The following is a 22,944-nucleotide window of genomic DNA, read 5'->3' as shown; positions in this document are numbered from 1 at the left end:
GGACGTACAATCCCTCTACACTTCCATCCCCCACCAGGATGGCCTGAGGTCACTCCGCTTCTTCCTTGAACAGAGGCCCAACAAGTCCCCATCCACCACCACCCTCTTCTGCCTGGCTGAACTTGTTCTCACATTGAACAACTTCTCCTTTGACTCCACTCTCTTCCTCCAAATCATAGGTGTTGCTATGGGCACCCGCATGGGTCCTAGCTATGCCTGCCTTTTCGTCGGATATGTGGAACACTTTGTTCCAATCCTACTCAGGTCCCCTCCCTCACCTCTTTCTGGTACATTGATGACTGTATTGGTGCCATTTCCTGCTCTCGCCCTGAACTAGATCATTTCATTCACACTGCGTCCAATTTCCAACCCTTCCCTCACCTTCACATGGTCCATCTCCGACTCTTCCCTTCCTCAACTTCTCAGTCTCCATCTCTGGGGATAGGTTATTGATAAACATTCACTACAAGCCCACTGACTCCCACAGCTACCTGGACTACACTTCCTCCCACCCAGCCTCCTATAAAGGACTCTATTGCAGTCTCCCAGTTTCTCCGTCTCCACCGCATCTGCGCTGACGATGCCACCTTCCACACCTGTGCTTCCGACATGTCTTCCTTTTTCCTCCTCAACCGAGGATTCCCCTCTACAGTGGTTGACACGGCCCTTAGCCATGTCCGTTCTATCTTTTGCACGTCTGCCCTCAGCTCTGCCCCTCCCTCCCAGAACCACGATAGAGTTCCCCTTGTCCTCACCTTTCACCCCACCAGCCTCCACATTCAACAGATCATCCTCCACCACCTCCAGCGTGATCCCACCACCAAACGCATCTTCCCCTCACCTCCCCTTTCAGCATTCTGTAGGGACCGCTCCCTCCACGACACCCCAGTCCACTCCACTATCACCCCCAAAACCCCTTTCCCTTCGCCCGGCACCTTCCCGTGCAAGTGCAAGAGATGCAACACATGCCCTTATACCTCCCCACTTCCCAGGGCCCCAAACACCCCTTCCAGGTGAAACAGCGATTTACTTGTACTTCTTGCAATTTAGTATACTGTATTTGTTGCTCACGATGTAGTCTCCTCTACATTGGGGAGACCAAATGCAGATTTGGTGATCGCTTTGCGAAACACCTCCGTTCAGTCCGTAAGGGGGACCCTGAGCTTCCGGTCACCTGTCACTTTAATTCAGCGCTCCACTCCCACACTCAGACCTCACCGTCCTCGGCCTCTTGCATTGTTCCACGGAAGCGCTGACAAAAGGTCATCGACCTGAAACGTTAACTCGGTTTCTCTCTTCACAGATGCAGCCTGACCGGCTGAGCGTCTCCAGTATTTTGTTTTTATTTCAGATTTACAGCATCTGCAGTATTTTCTTTTTGTACTTGTATTTTATAGCGCCTTTAATGTAGTAAAACGTCCCAAGGTACTTCACAGGGCATTATCAAACAAAATCTGACACCGAGCCTCATATGGAGAAATTAGGGCAGCTTGGTCAAAGAGGGTCTTAAAAGAGAAAAAGAGAGGCAGAGGGGTTTAGGGAGGGAATTCCAGAGCTTAGGGCCTAGGCAGCTGAAGGCACGGCCGTCAATGATGGAGCGATTAAAAGCAGAGATGCTCAAGAGGGCAGAATTGGAGGAGCACAGATTTTTCGGCGGGTAGTAAGGGTGGAGGGACGAAACCACGGAGGGATTTGAAAACAAGGATGAGAATTTTTAAATCGAAGCGTTGCTTATCCGGGAGCCAATGTAGGTCAGCGAGCATAGGGGTGATGGGTGAACAGGAATTGGTGCAAGTTAGGACACGGGCAGCAGAGTTTTGGATGACCTCAAGTTTACGGAGAGTAGAACGCGTACGGCCTGCCAGGAGTGCATTGGAATAGTCAAGTCTAGAAATAACAAAATCGCATGGATGAGGGTTTAAGCAGATGAGTGAGGCAGGGGCAGAGTCAGGTGACGCTACGGAAGTGGAAATAGTCGGTCTTCATGGCACGGATGTGTGGTCGGAAACTCATCTATTTACTCCTGAGGAATGCAAACTTATCTTCATATTGCTGCCTTAAATATGATTAAAAGCCAGATCTTAAAAACAAATATTTTTTTAAAAAGAAAACCGCAAATGATAGAAATCTGAAAGCTAAATTATATACAGCAAGTCTGTTATAGCACGCGAAGAGGGGGGAAAAAAGTGTGCTTCAGATGTAGAATTGTCTGACAAAGGGTCTACATCCAGAATGTTAATCCATCTTTTGACTGGCCTACTACGTATTTTCAATGTTGTCTTTTATTCCAAATAGAAGCAAATTTTTAAAAGGTATCCGACAGAATTTCATAAAGACGAATTATAAAAAGTATGCAGAATTAACCGCTCTAAAATTTGGTCTGAAATCACAATTAAAAACAATTAGGTACTGGTCCAACCAATTCCTGTCCCAGCCTCTGACTTGCTCTAGTAGCCACAGCATTTATGTGATTTGTCCAGTTCAGCTTCTGGTCACTGGTGACCCCCAGGATATTGATGGGGAATTCAGCAATGATAATGCCATTGAATGTCATGGGGAGGTGGTTAGATGCTACACATTACAACATACAGGAAACTCTTTTATCCGGCACCGATGGGACCAGCGTGGTGCCGGTTGATCAAAAAGTCCGGATTACAGAGAGGTATACTTACCAAGGTACGAGAGCCCCGTACACACCCACAGGTGCAGGAGCCCCGGTTACACGGCCACAGATCCAGGAGTCCCTGTTGCACGGCCACAGGTGCAGGAACCCCGGTTACACGGCCACTAATATATAGTAAAACTTACCTGAACCTACTCCTGAATTTTGCCGGTTAAGAGAGATTTCCGGATATTTAGGTGCCGGTTAAAAAGAGAGTTTCATGTACAATGCATTCAAGAAACATATGCAAAATATTTACATCCTTTGTATACACAGTTGGTGTATCCATCTGTCAAATTAGACAAAGCAGTTCCACTTACACTTTCAATAGCTCTTAAGGTTTTTTTTATAAATCCATTCTCAGGATGTGGGCGTCACTGGCAAGGCCGGCATTTGCATTGCATCCCATCCCTGGTTTCATACAACTAGTTAAGATTCAATCATGTTGATGTGGGACTGGAGTCACATATAGGCATAACAAGGTAAGGGTGGCAGGTTTCCTTCCCTAAAGGGACGTTAGTGAACCAGTTGAGTTTTTACAACAATCAGACAGCTACATGGTCACTTTTATTGATACAGGCATTTTTTTCTAAATATAAACGGAATTGAAATTCTCAAACTGCAATATTGGGATTTGAATTCACATTCGCTGGATTACTCGTTTTGAGTCATCAGCTTCTCACATACCAACAGTTTATTTTACTATTAGACAGTGGATGAAGATGCACAGTTCTGAGGAGAGCGTAGGGCAGTTGCATTCGTTTTGGATAGTGCTAGCAAAGAGCAGAATGGCCTTCTTCTGCACTACAAACTTCTATGATTCTAGGTACGCTGCTGCAGTGGGCATAAAAGAATATTACTTTTTTTTTTATTCATTCCGGGATGTGGGCATCGCAGGCAAGCATTTATTACCCATCCCTAATTGCCCTTGAAGGTGGTGGTGAGCCACCTTCTTGAACTGCTGCAGTCTGTGTGGTGAGGGTACACCCACAGTGCCGCTAGGGAGGGAGTTCCAGGATTTTGACCCAGCAAAGACGAAGGATTGGCAAGATACTTCCAAGTCAGGATGGTGTGTAACTTGGAGGTGGTGTTGTTCCCATGCACCTGCTGCCCTTGCCCTTCTAGGTGGTAGAGGTCGCAGGTTTAAGAACATAAGAAATAGGAGGAGTAGGCCATTCGGCCCTTCAAGCCTGCTCTGCCATTCAATGAGATCATGGCTGATCTTCTGCCTCAACTCCATTCACCGGCCTGATCACCATATCCCTTGATGCCCTTACTAGTCAGAAATCTAGCGACTTCGGTTTTGAATATACCCAATGACTGAGCCTCCACAGCCCTCTGGGGTAGAGAATTACAAAGATTCACCACCCTCTGAGTGAAGAAATTTCTTCTCCTCTCAGTCATGAATGGCCTACCCTTTATCTTGAGGCTGTGGCCCCTGGTTCTAGACTCCCCAGCCAAGGGAAACATTCTCCCAGCAGCCATCCTATCAAGCCCTGTAATAATTTTGTATGCTTCAATGAGATCCCCTCATTCTTCTGAATTCAAGAGAATACAGGCCTAGTTTACTCAATCTCTTCTCATACGACAGTCCAGCCATCCCAGGAATCAATCTCGTGAACCTTCGTTGCCATAGCAGGAGTGCAAGTGTATCCTTCCTTAGGTAAGGAGACCAAAATTGTACACAGTACTCCAGGTGCGGTCTCACCAAGGCCCTATATAATTGGAGTAAGACTTCTTTACTCCTGTACTCAAATCCTAATGAAGGCCAGCATACCATTTGCCTTCCTAATGGCTTGCTGCACCTGCACATTCACTTTCAGTGACTCATGTACAAGGACACCCAGGTCCCTTTAAGCATCTGCATTCCCCAATCTTTCACCATTTAGGAAATACTCTGCCTTTGTTTTTTCTACCAAATTGGATAACTTCACATTTATCCACATTATTACAGGAAACTTTGGTTTATCCAGAGGTTAACTGTCCAGAATGCTTGAGCCACCGGCAAAAATCAGGAGCTGTTTCGTTAGGTTTTTTTTTTTCTTTTCGTAGGTTTTTTTTCCACCAGTCAGGATCTGCAAGGTCTCGCTGAAGCTGTTGCTAAGCTACAGACACTTGCAAGGTACGGCCGACTGTTTAGAAGCTGTTGCTAAGCAACAGGGTTTGTTGCCAGATACGGAGCTCAAAATCTCCGTATGTTTCAACATTAGCACTGGTTTGTCTGGCAGTTTTGATAGGACGGCAACAGCTCGGTCCCGTCGGTGCCGGATAGCACAAAGTTTCCTGTATATTCCATCTGCCATGTTCTCGCACACTCACTGAGTCTGTCGAGATCCCCTTGAAGCCTCTTCACAACTGACACTGCCACCTAGCTTTGTATTATCAGCAAATTTGGAAATGTTACATTTAGTCCTCTCATCCAAATCATTGATATAGATTGTGAATAGCTGGGGCCCAAGCACCGATCCTTGCGGTACCCCACTAGTCACAGCCTGCCATCCTGAAAAAGACCTGTTTATCCCTACTCCTTGTTTTCTGTCAGTTAACCAATTCCCAATCCATGCTAGTATATTACCCCCAATTCCATGTGCCCTAATTTTGTTCACCAACCTCTTGTGTGGGACCTTATCGAAGGCCTTCTGAAAATCCAGATACACCACATCTACCGGTTCCCCTTTGTCTACTCCACTAGTTATATCCTCAAAGAACTCCAATAGGTTTGTCAAACAGGATTTCCCTTTCATAAATCCATGTTGACTCTGCCCAATCTTAATATTAGTTTCTAAGTGCCCAGTTATTGCATCCTTTATAATAGAGTCCAGCATTTTCCCAACTACTGATGAGGCTAACAGGTCTGTAGTTCCCCGTTTTCTCTCTCCCTCCTTTCTTAAATAGCAGGGTTACATTTGCTATTGTCCTATCTGCAGGAACCGTTCCAGAATCTATAGAATTCTGGAAGATGACAACCAATGCGTCCACTATTCCAATGGCCACCTCTTTCAAAGCCCTAGGATGTAGGTCATCCGGTCCTTTGGATTTATCGACTTTTAGTCCCGTTAATTTTGCTAGTATTGTTTTTTTACTAATAATAATTTCTTTAAGTTCCTCATTCTCGCCACACCCTTGGTTTTCTCGTATTTCATGAAGACAAACAAGGTATGTATTTACTTAATTTCTCAGCCATTTCCTCATTCCCCATTATAAATTCTCCCATCTGACTGTAAAGGACCTACATTTACCTTCGCCAGTCTTTTCCTTTTCACATACCTACAGAAGCTTTTACAATCTGTTTATATTTTTTGCTACTTTGTGCTCATATTCCGTTTTCCCTTTCTTTATCAATTTCTTGGTCCCCCTTTGCTGATTTCTAAAAAAGATCCCAATCCTCAGGCTGACTGCTTTTTCTGGCAACTTTATAAGCTTCCTCCTTTATCTTAATACTAGCTTTAATTTCTTTTGTTAGCCATGGTTGGATCACTTTTCCTTTTGGGTTTTTATGTCCTAGAGGAATATATGTTTGTTGCAAATTATGCATTATTTCCTTGAATGTTAGCCATTGTATGTCCACCTTCATACCTTTTAGTGTAGTCTCCCAATCTACCATGGCCAACTTGTCCCTCATACCCTTGTAGTTTCCTTTGTTTAGATTGAAGACCTTAGTTTCAGATTGGAGTACATCACTCTCAAACTTAATGCAAAATTCAATCATATTATGGTCACTTGTCGCTAAAGGCCCCTTTACCACAAGATTATTGATTAGCCCTTTCTCATTACACAGTACCAGATCTAGAATAGCCTGTTCCCTGGTTGGTTCCTCCACATACTGATCCAGGAAACCATCTCGCATGCATTCCAAGAATTCGTCCTCCACACCATTAGTGGTAATTTGATTTGCCTCGTCAATATGTAGATTAAAGTCCCCCATGATTACCATATTGCCCTTGTTACATGCACTTCTAATTTCTTGATTGATACTGTGCCCTACATTACCACTACTGTTTGGTGGCCTATACACAACTCCCACCAACGTTTTCTGCCCTTTGCTGTTTCTTAGCTCCACCCAAACGGATTCCAGTTCAACATCACGATCTGCCGAGCCAAAATCTTTTATCTCTACCGTCCCGATCTCATCCTTTATTAACAGCGCTACGCCACCTCCTTTTCCTTTTTGTCTGTCCTTCCTAAATGTTAAGTACCCTGGAACATTCAGTTCCCAGCTTTGGTTACCCTGCAACGATGTCTCTGTAATGGCAATTACATCATACCCATTTACTTCTATTAGTGCCATTAATTCATCCACCTTGTTGCGAATGCTATGTGCATTTAAATAAAATGCCTTCAACTTTGCCTGTTCAATATTTTTCTGCACTTTGACCCTCTTTACTGGTGGCCTTTGTTTCTGCTCCCTACTAGTTTTGCTGACTACTTTTCTAACGTGCACTTCCAGCTCGGTTTCCCTCCATTTGAGAGGTACTGTCGAAGTAGTCTTGGCGAGTTGCTGCAGTGCATCTTGTAGATGGTACACACTGCAGCCACGGTGCGCCGGTGGTGGAGGGAGTGAATGTTTAAGGTGGTGGATGGGGTGCCAATCAAGCAAGCTGCTTTGTCCTGGATGGTGTCGAGCTCCAAGTGTTGTTGGAGCTGCACTCATCCAGGCAAGTGGAGAGTATTCCATCACATTCCTTACTTGTGCCTTGTAGATGGTGGAAAGGCTTTGGGGAGTCAGAAGGAGAGACACTTGCCGCAGAATACCCAGCCTCTGACCCGCTCTTTTTGCCACGGTATTTATGTGGCTGGTCCAGTTAAGTTTCTGGTCAATGACCCCCAGGATGTTGATGGTGGGGGATTCGGCAATGGTAATGGTGTTGAATGTCATGGGGAGGTGGTTAGACTCTCACTTGTTGAGATAGTCATTGCCTGGCACTCGTGCCACAAGCCTGAATAGTCATCCAGGTCTTGCTGCATGCGGGCATGGACTGCTTCATTTTCTGAAGAGTTGCGAATGGAATTGAAAACTGTGCAATCATCAGCGAACATCCCCTTTTCCGACCTTTTGTTGGAGGGAAAGTCATTGATGAAGCAGCTGAAGCTGGTTGGGCCTAGGACATTGCTGCAGGAGTTCCTCAAGGCAATGTCCTGGGCCGAGATGATGGACCTCCAACAACCACAACCATCTTCCTTTGTGCTGGGTATGACTCCAGCCAGTGGAGAATTTTCCCCAATTCCCATTGACTTCAATTCAACTAGGATTCCTTGATGCCACACTCGGTAAAATGCTGCCTTGATGTCAAGGGCAGTCACTCTCACCTCACCTCTGGAATTCAGCTCTTTTGTCCACGTTTGGACCAGGGCTGTAATGAGGTCTGGAGCTGAGCAGTCCAGGCAGAACTCAAACAGAGCATCAGTGAGCAGGTTATTGGTGAATAAGTGCCGCTTGATAGCACTGTCGACGACACCTTCCATCACTTTGCTGATGATTGAGAGTAGACTGATGGGGTGGTAATTGGCTGGATTGGAGTTGTCCTGCTTTTGTGGCCATACCTGGGCAGTTTTCCACATTGTCGGGTAGATGCCAGTGTTGTAGCTGTACTGGACCTGCTTGGCTAGAGGCGCAGCTAGTTCTGGAGCACAAGTCTTCAGCACGACAGCCGGGATGTTGTCGGGGCCCCATAGTCTTTGCTGCATCCAGTGCGCTCAGCCATTTCTTGATGTCACGTAGAGTGAATCGAATTGGCTGAAGACTAGCTTCTGTGATGGTGGAGACCTCAGGAGGAGGCCGATATGGATCATCCACTCGCACTTCTGGCTGAGGATGGCTGCAAACGCTTCAGCCTTGTCTTTTGCACTGGCATGCTCCTCCAGTTAGTTGTTTAATTGCTAGTCCCAAAGTATGCCATAAGAAGTTGACATCTTCAAGACAGGAGGAGAAAAAAGAATCCATTCCAATACCAATGTATGCTCACTGTGATGAGTTATCACATGCAGGAAGCTTCTTATAGAATCGTAGAACGATACAGCACAGAATTAGGCCATTCGGCCTATGTACCTGTGTCGACTCTTAGAAAGAGCTATCCAATTAGTCCCATTCCCCTGCCCTCATATTCAAATCATTATGGATCTTCTGTATAACTGTACTTTCATGCATGATTTTAAAAAGAGGCAATGTAGTATATGTTACAGCATATACAGGTCAGGAAATGTAAAAACATTATATCTGCAACTTTTACAAATCATGCTGGTTATATAGGTCTTCTGATGCAAGTAGAGTCCACCTTTTTGTGACGGTGAGATCTTTTAAAATCTTCTTGTCCCCCTGTTTTAAGTTACTCAACTTGATCTAACGACACGATAGAAAGTGTGTGTGAAGCACCTGCTGTATTGCTAGAAGTCCACTTTTTGTTTTTGTACCGCTTCTGTAAATTTGCTTTGTACACCTACAGGACTTGTTCTCAAACTATATTCTGCAATTGTCACAGCCATCAATCTTTCACTGGGGTTTTATCTGATAATTTGTCAAATCAAAAATTATTTCTGTTATAATGATATTCTTTAAATAACTGGATGACAATACTGGCATACAAATAGCCTCAAGTCAAAGTTTTTTTTAAATAGCAAAGCACATGCTCCAGCCCTGGGGAGAAAAGAGGATAGCATAAATAAAATGACTGCAATCTCATTAAGTCACTTAGCTACAAAACTAACCGGGCCTAGACAAAAATGCAACTGTTAGCATCAGGTTCTGGTAATGATTTGGTGACAATGAACACAGACCAGGTCATTCAGGGTGTGTTATCCAAACAAACTATAGGTTAGCTTTCAACTAAGATTTCAAAAATACATACAATTGTCAATAAGGCCTGTATAGTGTATCCTTACATTATTATTTTTCTTTAAAAAATATCAGCTCAGCCCTATGCCTTTAACATTCTAGCGTTGCCAAAAATCTTTTCTTACAAAACATCCAGTACAGATGAATTTTTGGTTCTTGTTTTCTGATTAAGTATTCAAATCCAAATCAAACCATTCAATCAAGTTAAGTTAGGAGGACTAGTGAAGAAGATTAAATGAAATTCAGCACAATCTCAAGTTCTGGCCACTATTTTGATGAGTTTTAGTATTTTTATCTTTGACTAAAATTGTATGCTGTATCATTAGCGAGTTACAAACATCTTTCTAGCTGCAACCTCTTTCCCGAAAATAATAGTGGTGCTAAAAGCAGCTAAAATGTTCAATACCTTACTTACAATACTACAGCTACAAGGGTGAAAGCTGCAATCTCTCATTTGATTAAGTGGGCTACAACAGTGCATTGAGTTGCAGAGTAAAGCTAGTAATTTTAACCTGTCTAATATACTGTTAAGAACTGAAGAACAGTGCTACATACGTTGGTTTCTCAAGAGTTTGTGGCAACAAACAAGATACAGCTAAGCAAGCTGTATAAACTCAAACTATTTGATTATAGTTTTGTTGTTTGGCATGATTTTACAAAGATCATTTACCAACTTCAATCAATTATCTACAAGGAAGTTGAAAGTTTCTTTTATCTTTAAGCTATGACTCCTCCCACAACCAGAGTAAGAAACAAAAACCCCTTTCATACACTGTACATACTTCTCAATCAGGGTTCACATAATTGGCACAATGCAGAATGAGTTCACTATTCCCCTCTCTTTAAAATTTAAACAACACCACCTCTGTGCAGAGCATTTTTTGAGTTCAGACATCTTGCTAGTTGCTTACAATGCAACCAACCACAATTCATGTAGTGACAAGGGGTCATCAATTTAAAATTTTCACCACGGGTGAGGAGAGCAGTCGAGAGACTTTTTTTGGTTATTGGAGCATGGAATGCGTTGCCACAGGGAGTGGCAAGACAGACGTATGCATCTTTTAAGAGAAAATTGGATAAATATTCGAAGCAGGGGAAGATATAAAGCTATGAGGAGAGTGTGAAGTTTTGGATTGCTCTAGCAAAGAGCCAGCACATTTCTTTGATTCTATAAACTCTGGTTCCTTTAAATTTCACTGTAATACAATGCACATTTAATATTAAGACCACATGCATCATTCCAGGCTTTAAAAACTTCAAACTATAAATATAACATACAGCAAAATAAGTTTTTCCCTCTTTAAGGAATCTCACCTCTATTCTGCCAATTCCAGGTGTGAAGAGGACTAACTTTGGATAGATATATGAAGTATAGCTTTTTTTTTTAAGTAAAAATTATTCCATCCAATTCTAGGCCTGCATTCAAATAAACATTTTGCAAATAGGATTGGTCACTGAGAAACCAAATAGAGCACACATGGAAGGTGCCAACTGAGATACTGTGTGTCCCTATTGTATTTGAATGGTAATGTAATTTAATGCAAAATGAACAAATCACCAGTATGATTACACCTTGGTAAAGCTATATTTACCGTTCACACAACTAGAATAAAGTTTGATATACCACAAATCCTGTGGCAAAATTAGATTGGTTCTTAAAATGTTAAGTCAATATGTGGCGTTAGAATTCCCAAACTTAATCACAGCCTGCACAGAAACGAACAACTGGTCAGGTGGAGGGTCGAGCGCACACATTTATTAATCACTTTTAGCAGGCTGGTTAATTTTGGACACATATACTCTGATAATAGCTCAAACCACCAACTAGGTTTCAATCCAGAGACCAAGCTCACCTTTCCCGTACACTATTCTGTGCTTATTTAAGCTGCTACTCCTAAGCAACATTTTACAAAAAAAATTATTTGTGGCATGCAAGGCTGCATTTATTCCCCATCCCAAGCTGGCCTGAGGTAATAGTAACAAGCCACCTTCTTGGACCACTGCAGTACTTGTGATGATGGCGCTCCCACAGTGGTGTTAGGTAGGAAATTCCACAAGGACCCAGCAATAATGAAGGAACAGCAATATATGTTCAAATCAGGATGGTGTGTGACTTGGAAGGGAATGTGAAGGTGAGGGTGTGCCCAGAATGTTGCTGCTTTTGAACTTTGCGGTGGTTGAGGTCCCAGGGGAGGGGAGTGCTGTTGAAGTAGCCTTGTTGAGTTGCTGCCGTGCAGTGAGTCAGGAGCAGCCCGACTAGAGCGGGCCTTGTGGGAACACCGCATCGGCGGCAGTTCAAACCAGCGGCAGTGAGTCAGGAGCAACCCGACTAGAGCGGGCCTTGTGGGAACACAGCATCGGCGGCAGTGAGTCAGGAGCAGCCCGACTAGAGCGGGCCTTGTGGGAACACAGCATCGGCGGCAGTTCAAACCGGTGGCAGTGAGTCAGGAGCAGCCCGACTAGAGCGGGCCTTGTGGGAACACAGCATCGGCGGCAGTTCAAACCGGCGGCAGAGAGTCAGGAGCAGCCCGACCAATTCAACAGCAGGGGAGAGAGGTAAAAAGTAATCAAAGTGTGACGTCACCAGGAAGCAGGTGAGTATTTGGTTGGTGAGTATTTTTCTCTTTTTTTTTAAACTTTAACTCTGGTTTATAGTTTCTATATAAGGTCTCTCTGGTGTAGCAGAGACTGTTGGTAAACCAGTTAACTGTAGTGTAATTAGTAGGATTGATTAATTAATTGAATTTAAATTAAATCAAAGGGTAAGTCATGGCAGGACAGCCGGGCCCCGTGATCTGCTCCTCCTGCGATATGTGGGAACTCAGGGACACTTCCTGTGTCCCTGACAGTCCCTGACAACTACATGTGCAGGAAGTGCGTCCAGCTGCAGCTACTGACAGACCGCACTGCGACGCTGCAGCTACGATTGGACACATACTGGAGTGTTCACGATGCTCAGGACAATGTGAATAGCACATTTACGGAGTTGGACACACCGCAGGTAGAGGTTGGACAGGAAGAAAGGGAACGGGTGACCAGCAGGCAGAGTACTAGGCGCAGGCAGGTAGTGCAGGGGTCCCCTGTGGCCATCCCCCTCTCCAACAGATACACCACTTTGAGTACTGTTGGGGGGGATGGCTTATCAGAGGAAGGCAGCAGCAGCCAACTTCCTGGCACCAGGGGTGGCTCTGCTGCACAGAATGGGAGGAAAAAGAGGGGTAGAGCTATAGTAATAGGGGATTCAATTGTAAGGGGAATAGATAGGCAGTTCTGCAGCCGCAAACGAGACTCCAGGATGGTGTGTTGCCTCCCTGGTGCAAGGGTCAAGGATGTCTCCGAGCGACTCCAGAACATCTTGGAAGGGGAGGGTGAACAGCCAGTTGTCGTGGTGCATATAGGCACCAACGATATAGGAAAAAGCGGGATGAGGTCCTAAAAGCGGAGTAGAGGGAGTTAGGAGATAAATTAAAAAACAGGACCTCAAAAAAGGTAGTAATCTCAGGATTGCTACCAGTGCCACGTGCTAGTCAGAGTAGAAATAGAAGGATACTTCAGATGAATACGTGGCTAGAGGAATGGTGCCAGGGGGAGGGATTAAAGTTCCTGGGACATTGGAACCAGTTCTGGGGGAGGTGGGACCAGTTCAAACCGGACGGTTTGCACCTGGGCAGGGCTGGAACCAATGTCCTAGGGGGGAGTGTTTGCTAGTGCTGTGGGGGGAGGGTTTAAACTAAAATGGCAGGGGGTTGGGAACTTGAGCAGGGAGACAGAGGAAAGGGAAACAAGGATAAAAGCAAAAAAGATAGGAAGGAGAAAAACCAAAAGTGGCAGTCAGAGAAATCAACAGTTTAAATCAAACATGGCCACAGTAAATAATAATTCTAATAGGTCTAAGAGCGTTAAAAAAACAAGCCTGAAGGCTTTGTGTCTTAATGCGAGGAGCATTTGTAATAAGGTGGATGAATTGGCTGCGCAAATAGAAGTAAACAAATACGATTTGGTTGGGATTACGGAAACGTGGCTCAAGGAAGGCCAGGACTGGGAACTCGACATCCAGGGGTATTCGATATTCAGGAAAGATAGGCAAAAAGGAAAGGGAGGTGGGGTAGCATTACTGGTTAAAGAAGGGATTAACACAATTGTAATGAAGGATATTAGCTCTGATGAGGTGGAATCTGTATGGGTAGAATTGAGAAATACTAAGGGGAAAAAAAACGTTAGTGGGAGTGGTTTATAGACCTCCAAACAGTAAGGCGGAGGTTGGGGATGGCATTAAAAGAGAAATTAAAGAAGCGTGCAATAAGGGCACAGCAGTCATCATGGGTGACTTTAATCTACATATAGATTGGGCCAACCAAATGAGTAACAATACTGTGGAGGAGGAATTCCTGGAGTGTTTACGGGATGGTTTCCTGGACCAATAGGTCGAGGAACCAACCAGACATCAGGCCATCTTAGACTGGGTATTATGTAACGAGAAAGGATTAATTAGCAATCTTGTTGTAAGAGGCCCCTTGGGTCGGAGCGATCATAATATGATCGAATTCTTCATTAAGATGGAGAATGAAGTAGTTGACTCGGAGACTAGGGTCCTCAATTTAAATAAAGGAAACTATGATGGTCTGAGGAGCGAGTTGGGTAGGATTGATTGGGGAATGGCACTCAAAGGGTTGACGGTGGATAGGCAATGGCAAACATTCAAAGACCGAATGGATGAACTACAGAATTTGTTCATCCCAGTTTGGCATAATAAAACTAAAACAAAAAAAGGTGACCCAACCGTGGCTAACAAGGGAAATTAGGGATAGCATAAGGTCCAAGGAGAGGACATATAAATTGGCCAGAAAAAGCAATAATCCTGAGGATTGGGAGCAGTTTAGGATTCAACAAAGGAGGACAAAGGGATTAATTAAGAAAGGGAAAATAGAATATGAGTGTAAGCTTGCAGAGAACATAAAAACTGACTGTAAAAGCTTTTATAGATATGTGAAGAGAAAAAGATTGGTGAAGTCAAGCGTAGGTCCCTTGCAGTCAGAATCGGGGGAATTTATAATGGGGAACAATGAAATGGCAGACCAACTAAATACATATTTTGGTTCTGTCTTCACAAAGGAGGGCACAAATAACCTCCCAGAGATGCCGGGGAACATAGGGTCTGATGAAAGGGTGGAACTGAAAGAAATCAGTATTTGTAGGGAAATGGTGTTAGGAAAATTGATGGGACTGAAGGCCGATAAATCCCCAGGGCCTGATAATCTACATCCCAGGGTACTTAAGGAAGTGGCCCTAGAAATAGTAGATGCATTGCTGGTCATCTTCCAGAACTCGATAGACTCTGGAACGGTACCCATGGATTGGCGGGTAGCTAATGTTACCCCACTATTCAAAAAAGGTGGTGGAGAAAAGGCGGGGAATTATAGACCGGTAAGCTTGACATCGGTAGTGGGGAAAATGCTAGAGTCCATTATAAAAGATGTAATAGCAGAGCACTTGGAAAGCAGTGACTGGATCGGACAAATTCAACATGGATTTACAAAAGGTAAATCATGCTCGACTAATCTACTGGAATTTTTTGAGGATGTAACTGGTAAAATAGATAAGGGAGAACCAGTGGATGTGGTGTATTTGGACTTTCAGAAGGCATAAGAGATTAGCGTGCAAAATTAAGGCACACGGGATTGGGGGCAAGGTATTGACTTGGATAGAGAACTGGTTGGCAGACAGAAAGCAAAGAATTGGAATAAACGGGTCATTTTCTGAGTGGCAGGCAGTGACTAGTGGGGTACCGCAAGGATCGGTCCTAGGACCCCAGCTGTTCACAATATATATTAATGATCTGGATGAGGGAATTGGATGTAATATCTCCAAATTTGCAGACGACACAAAGCTGGGGGGGGAGGATATGCTGTGAGGAGGATGTCGTGAAACTCCAGCACGATTTGGACAGGTTGGGTGATTGGGCAGAAACATGGCAAATGCACTATAATGTGGATAAATGTGAGGTTATCCACTTTGGTGGCAAAAACAGGAAGGCAGATTATTATTTGAATGGTAATAGATTGGGAGAAGGGGAAGTGCAAAGAGACCTGGGTGTTCTTGTGCACCAGTCGCTGAAGGTAAGCATGCAGGTGCAGCAGGCGGTTAAGAAGGCAAATGGTATGTTGGCCTTCGTAGCAAGAGGGTTCGAGTACAAGAACAAGGATGTCTTGCTGCAGTTGTACAGGGCCTTGGTGAGACCACACCATGAGTATTGTGTGCAGTTTTGGTCGCCTTACCTGAGGAAGGACGTTCTTGCCATGGAAGGAGTGCAGCGAAGATTCACCAGGCTGATACCTGGGATGGCAGGAATGACGTATGAGGAGAGATTGTGTCGATTGGGCTTATACTCACTGGAGTTTAGAAGATTGAGAGGGGATCTCATCGAAACCTATAAAATTCTGTCAGGCTTGGACAGACTAGATGCAGGAAGGATGTTTCTGATGGCCGGGGAGTCCAGAACCAGGGGTCATAGTCTAAGGATAAGGGGATAAGGGGTAAGCCATTTAGGACTGAAATGAGGAGGAATTTCTTCACCCAGAGAGTGGTGAACCTGTGGAATTCTCTGTCACAGAGGGCGGTGGAGGCCAGTTCATTAAGTATATTCAAGAAAGAGTTGGATATATTTCTTAAGGCTAAAGGGATCAAGGGATATGGGGAGAAGGCAGGGACCGGGTACTGAATTTGGATGATCAGCCATGATCTCATTGAATGGCGGAGCAGGCTCGAAGGGCCTACTCCTGCTCCTATCTTCTATGTATCTATGTATGTATCTTGTACATAGTACAACCATCGTGCACCCATGATTCAAGGCGTGGATAGTGTGTTCAGGGGCATACTTTAGGTTATTAGTACGCATGACAGTATAATGTCTTCTCAACTTTTCTCAGATTCTCCAGAATAGAAGAAGAGGAGCACATTTCAGGACAATGATTTTCAAATTTATTTGAATGAGGGAACCCTTGCAAACACTGACACACTCTCAGGGAAGCCTCTTTCTTACCTTCGACAAGTTAGCATCAGCAACCCAGAGGACAACAATGCCATCATTTCAGAAAACTTTTTTTAAAAATTAATGTTGAACAGAAATAATATGCTAGTCAACTAAAACAAGAAATCTGATGGTCTTGCAAACACTCTGGTTACTCTACCAGCTGGTTGTTTCCTCCAGAAGGCAGTGATACAAGCAGATGGTTAGAAGAACAGCATCAGGCTATCCCAGCGGCAATGCAGTAGCATCAGAATTGAGGTTAGAGGCAGCAGTCCCAGTTTGTTTCGTTCATTAAGAGGTTTTTTATTTTATGATATTTCCCCAATAACAAAACAGAAAACTCTGTACTTTTGCATTACTCTGTTGTAATGGGTTTTCAGCTGTAAGCAATTTAGTTACAAAGTGCTTCTATTGTATCCTTTACCACCAGTGACGAGTGCAAGTTTCTAAGAACACGTGGTAATCTTCACGCCAATACTGGTCGAAGTCAACATTATGGAAATTTGGCTGTCGTACGTTTCGTCTTCCTTCTAGAAATAAACTTCTGATGTGAAATAAAAAATAAATTTGAACAGCCTAAATGCTTTATGCTACACTTTCTCTGAAGAAGTCAACTCAGATGCTGGATTATGTTCTTCAGTAGAAGAATGCAATAGTTTAGACAAACCAAAATTACTTGTTTGGCCAATAGTTAATAATATATTGCAGAGCTTATAAAACCAATGATTGTCAATATGCTGTAGTTGGGAGTTGGGCATATTCATTAGTGGTTGGATAGAGAGATATAGGCCACAATACTTAGCAGCTCATGTTAGTGAAATAAACTTGAGAAAATGTGTGATTAGCTTCAGACTCCCATTGACATATCCAATGATTCCATCAGTTTAAAAAGATGCTGTTCAGTCCCAATCACATATACAATCTCTACTACAATCCGAGGTAACAGCTTCCACCTATCCTGGGAGTTTAAGTGAAGTTAATTTAGTCTCGGTTTCATTTAATTAAAGACACTGCAGTCAGACCAGTTTGAGAACATTTTTTGCCCAAATAAATACCTCAAACAAACTTTTCAGTTTTCCATACTATTGCTGTTTATGTCACAACCAACATTTCTAGGAACCTACCAAATACTCCCCCCACTCCAAAAAAAAACCTCATACAAATCAAGCATTACATTTCCTAATACAGGCAATTTCTGTAACAATTCAAATAAAAATCTAATTAACAGTAGGCAGTGTGCAACTTCCCTAAGTTGCAACATCTTTCACAATACAATGGGAATCTATTCAATACAGGAAAATATTGGCAGAGAGGTGCACGAGAATAGAGACAAGGAGAGTCCTGGCAACGTCTCAAAATACATGCAAGTTAATGAGATTGAGGGTACATCCATGTAAGTGGATGGGGAGCTGACATGGAACGTTAGGTTGAGAGAGGTGAGCAGGGCAAGGAAGGCAACAGAGATATGGGAGGATGGGTTCAGGTGAAGAATTAAAATCACTGAAGACAAAGAGTCGCCCAGTGCTGAGGCTGAAAAGATAGGGAAATCCGATAAGATGTCAGAGCAGGGAGAAGCACGAAATCATGAACTTGATCGAGTTCTTTGATGAGGGTAGTGCAGTTGATGTTGTGCATATGGACTTTCAAAAAGGTGTTTGACAAGTACCACATCATAGACTTGTAAGCAAAATCAAAGCCCATGGGATTAAAGCGAGTGGCAGCATGAATACAAAATTGGCTAAGGAACAGAAAGTAGAGAATAGTGGTGCACGGTTGTTTTAGACTGGAGGGAAGTATACAGTGGTGTTCCCCAGGGGTCGGTATTAGGACCACTGCTCTTTTTGATATATATCAAATGACCTGGACTTGGGTATACAGAACATAATTTCAAAGTTTGCAGATGACACAAACCTTGGAAATGTAGTAAAGTGAGGAGGATAGTAATAGACTTCAGGAAGACAGACAGACTGGTGAAATGGGCAGACATATGGCAGATGCAATTTAACAAGTGTGAAGTGATGCATTTTGATAGGAAGAATGAAGAGAGACAATACAAACTAAATGGTACAATTTTAAAAGGGGGTGTACGTAGATAAATCGTTGAAGGTGGCAGGACAAGTTAAGAAGGCTATTAAAAAAGCATGTGGTATCCTTGGCTTTGTAAACAGATGCAGGTGTACAAAAGCAAGGAAGTTACATTAAACCTTTATAAAAATCACTGGTTAGGCCCCCAGCTGGAGTACTGTGTCCAATTCTGGGCACCACACTTTAGGAAGGATGTCGAGGCCTTAGAGAGGGTGCAGAGGAGATTTACTAGAATGGTATCAGGGATGTGGGACTTCAGTTATGTGGAAAGACCAGAGAAGCTTGGCTTGTTCTCCTTAGAGCAGAGAAGGAGAGGGGAGATTTAACAGAGCTGTTCAAAATCATGAAGGGTTTTGATAAGAGTAGATAGGGAGAAACTGTTTCCAGTGGCCAAAGGGTCAGTAACCAGAGGACACATTTAAAGTGATTGGCAAAAGAAGCAGAGGCGTGATGAGGAGAATTTTTTTAATAAATGCATCAAGTTATGATGATCTGGAATGCACGGCCTGAAAGGGTGGTAGAAGCAGATTCAATAATAGCTTTCAAAGGGGAATTGGATAAATACTTGAAAGGGAAACATTTGCAGGGCTATGGGGAAAGGGCAGGGAAATGAGATTAATTGGATAGCTCTTTCAAAGAGCCAACGCAGGCACGATGGGCCGAATGGCCTCGTGCTGTATCATTCCATGAGTCATAAACGGTAAAATGGTCAAATGTGGAGAAGCAGCTGCAAGAATAGGTAGATAAGCCAAGGTATCAAAGAATGCAGTTTGATGGGGAACATGAAGCCATAAACCAGCAGCCCTGCTATTCAAAACAGTGTTCGCCACATAGTGGATATGATCCAGAAAAATAAGTGACCTGAAGAAACCTCTCTCTCAAAACCAAATACATTTAAGAAAGAATTTGTATTTACATTGCTCCTTACAACATCCTCAGGACATCCCTAAGCAAGTGACAAATCAATTAATCATTTTGATGTGTAATCATCGTTATGTAGGAAACGTGGCAGCCAACTGTACATGGTAAGTCCCACAAACGAAAAAAAAAGTTAATATATTTGTTTTGTTGGTGTTGGTTGAAAGATGAATGTTGACCAAGACTACTTGCTCTTTTTTTGAATGGTGCCATGGAATGTTTTACATCGACCTGAACAGAAAGATGGCAACTCCAATGGTGCAGCGGGGTTGGAAACCATGATTTTCTGACACGTGCTACCCAACTGAGCCAAGTTGACAGCTAACATCACCAATTTGTCTGGACAGGATTCCAACAGGATGCCTTACAAATCTACTTGTAAACCTCTCGGATTATGGAACATTTTTCAAAAATTCAGTTGACTCAAAAAAAAACCTAAACTGTGGAGCAGGGCCAGTATTTCACCAGAAATACTGCCAGTCTTGTGTGTACAGAGAAGATGGGAATCACGGCACACCGTTATGCCCTTTGCTTCTGGCCTGGTTACCATGGCACTATAAGAGAGCCAGATATCAACCATAGGCATTCATGATTTCCATTTACAAAGCCTGTCCATACCAACAAATTAAGGTAGGGTATATGTAGATATGATGTTTCTACTGGTGCAGGGGTTAAAAATTGGAGTATGCGGGCAATGAGTTCGGGCTCACCATTCAAAAATTATACAAGGCGGCTGAATAGCATACCTCACTACAGGTTACTACCATTAGGCATCCAATGCTGTGCCCTCTTGGTGCAGTACAAAACGGCATAATACTGGATATTAGTTTGCAAACCAGATACAACACAAATCTTTTTGCTAAAAATCATTATCCTAGGCCCTAATTCAGTACAACTTTGTCAGTTTAATTGGTCCAAACGTTTGCTCGACACTGCACATTGCTACTGTAGGACAGGAAGTTACTGGCTTGGCTTAAAGTTATCTCAGGCTGAAGCAAATTATACCAAGACATCGCCAAGTAATGCTACAGAATCAAGCTCGGGATCAAACCCTTACTATAATTAATATGTTTTTCTTCATTGAAATTTCCCCGTGGACACAGCGTCGAATTAGGTACAAAAAGGTCAGTGTGTATACAAATCTGCCGTGACATTTTACTACTAGAAATTACAGCCAATCGATAAAAATTAAAATATAACATTCCCTGGGATGTCACAAAGAACTAAAAAAAAAAGCATGTTTTGTTTCGGATTGCTCTTCAAGATCGCGGTTCTTGTTCACAGTGATTCCGAGTCCCAGACTCCGGAGTTGCTCTCCAGTTACGGTCACATCACATCCCCGGGGTTTTCTATTTGCACAAGACAACAACACAATAATAATAATAAAAGTACATCTACCGTTCACAAGCCGGGGATCGCCGCCGCCGCCGGTTCCGCACGTACCGAACCCGTCCTGCTTGTCGGGGCTGACGCCGTTGATGGCGCTGCCGCTGTTGACCAAGATGTTGATCTCCTCCTGGTCGCGCAGGCTCGTCCCGTTGCCGGACAGCTTGTCGGCGTCGCCCCTCTTCTTCCTGCGGAGCCAGTGGCCGCTACGGGAGCCCGAAACGTGCGAGTGCGAGTGCGAGTGGCCGTGGCCCGCCGCCCCGCCTCCACCGCTGCCGTGGAACATGCAGAGCCCCAGCAGGTTGACCAGCAGCCCGGCGGCGCCCACCCCGATCACCACCAACGTGTTCTGGATCTCCTGCGGCTCGCTGAAGCGCTCGATGGCCTCCAGCACGATGGTGAAGCAGAGCGCCGTCAGGAAGACGGCGTTGACCAGCGCGCCCATCACCTCGGCTCGGATCCAACCGAACGTGTTCTTGGCCGTCGACTGGGTCTTGGCGGCGAAGCGCACGGCGATCAGGGCCACCACCAAGGCGATGACATCCGACAGCATGTGGAAGGAGTCGGAGAGCATGGCCAACGAGCTTGTCAGCCGGCTCACCACCACCTCCACCACGAAGAAGCCGAAGGTCAGCCACAGCATGCACATCAGGCGCGCCCGGTTCGGCTCGCAATCCATCTTCCTTCAGCTTCACAGCACGGCGAGCGCGGAGCAGGCAACCCGAGGAACCGTTCCCCAGGCAGAACAAAGGGCCGTTCAACGTTCAAAAACAACGGCCGCGATTTAAAACACAATAAAAGTGGGCGACAAAAAAAAATCCTAAGCCGAAAGTTCCAGAGAATGTGCAAACAGCCCTCTCATTCTTTCGCCCAGCCCCGTAACTATGCAGACGGTTACAAAAAAACTTTTGCACCCGGCAAGTTTTTTTTCTCTCTCTCTCTGCGCACGGTTTTTTTTCAGCACGGACCCATTTCCTTCCTCCCGCCCTCCTCATCAAACCCTGCCTCCAGCCGAGGCCGATTGGTTGGAATGTCACTTAGCCGTCATTCTTATTCGTTAGTTGCCCTGTCAATCATTTTCACCCACCCTGCGCAGCCGCTCTGCTCCTTTGTAAAGGTCTGGCTGATCATGCGCATTGATCTGTTTCGCTGGTCCCAGCGAATGATGTGACGCTGTCACATTGTCCCGAAATCAATCAGCGACCGCTCTGGCCGGCTCTACCCACCCCTCCTCCTCCTTGCCTTAGCGCTGATTGGCTACTGTCTTCAACTTTTCTTCTTTTTAATTGGGTGACAGCTGTGTCAATCAAACGCAGGTGGGTGAGGTCACCATTGTACGCGCCTTGCGGTGTGCTGATTTGTCTTTCTTGTCAAGGGGGTCGTACCCGGTCAATGATTGGCAGCCCGTCCTGTTAAGTCTTGAAGTCTTTTCACACTTCTCTAAAAATCCTTTCCGTTAACTGTCCAGAATGCCTTATTTAGTGTGACTCAGCATTACAGGAAAGTAATAATATTTCAATAGCTTAAAGTAAAACACTTAAAGCAACTGTAAGAAGTCACACAACACCAGGTTATAGTCCAACAGCTTTATTTGGAATCACAAGCTTTCGGAGCGCCGCTCTTCGTCAGGTGAAGTGGAGAAATGCATAAAGACACAGCTTATGTAGTCAGAGAATCATGTCAGACGTTTACAGGTAATGTTTCCAACTGCCATTTATCACACCTCGGCAGAGAGATAATCACAGCAATCAAAGGTGTGAATGGTATCTGTTAAGTCTGTGTGTGATAGTGATAATTACTACACAGACTACAAGAGTAAATTGAACAGGTCTTTACTGGTTGGAGGTCCTCTTTTTATTTGAACCAAAATTTAAAATTTAAACCAGATCAACTGTAAATAAACAAAAGTTCAACTAAACCTTAATAAATCAAATTAAAATTTGGTGTTCCAAATTGACGATGCACTCCAGCCCCCGCGGCGCCCAACGGTCGCGGAAATACTCAAGCGTACCAGCGGACACCGCGTGCTCCATCTCC

The 22,944-nt window shown here is 44.2% G+C and overlaps 1 protein-coding gene across 2 annotated transcripts in view; it reads right to left on the bottom strand.

Moving 5' to 3' along the window:
* slc30a1a (solute carrier family 30 member 1a) overlaps positions 1 to 22,138 on the bottom strand; it is a 29,572-nt gene extending 7,434 nt beyond the window's left edge. The window contains exon 1 of one of the 2 annotated variants that reach the window (XM_085981278.1): positions 20,965 to 22,138. In XM_085981278.1, coding sequence (XP_085837404.1) covers positions 20,965 to 21,586 — 622 coding nt within the window. In that variant the 5' untranslated portion in view covers positions 21,587 to 22,138. Of the gene's footprint in view, positions 1 to 20,919 lie in introns of both variants that reach the window. The other variant, XM_085981277.1, reaches the window with a different exon arrangement.
* Positions 22,139 to 22,944: the final 806 nt, after the last annotated feature.

Source organism: Somniosus microcephalus, chromosome 3, assembly GCF_052327205.1.
Source record: "Somniosus microcephalus isolate GS21.2 chromosome 3, FLI_Smic_1.0, whole genome shotgun sequence".
In the NCBI taxonomy this organism is placed as follows: Eukaryota; Metazoa; Chordata; class Chondrichthyes; order Squaliformes; family Somniosidae; genus Somniosus; species Somniosus microcephalus.
The sequence above is the reverse complement of the archived record's forward strand: the minus strand, read 5'-3'. Positions and strand labels throughout refer to the sequence as shown.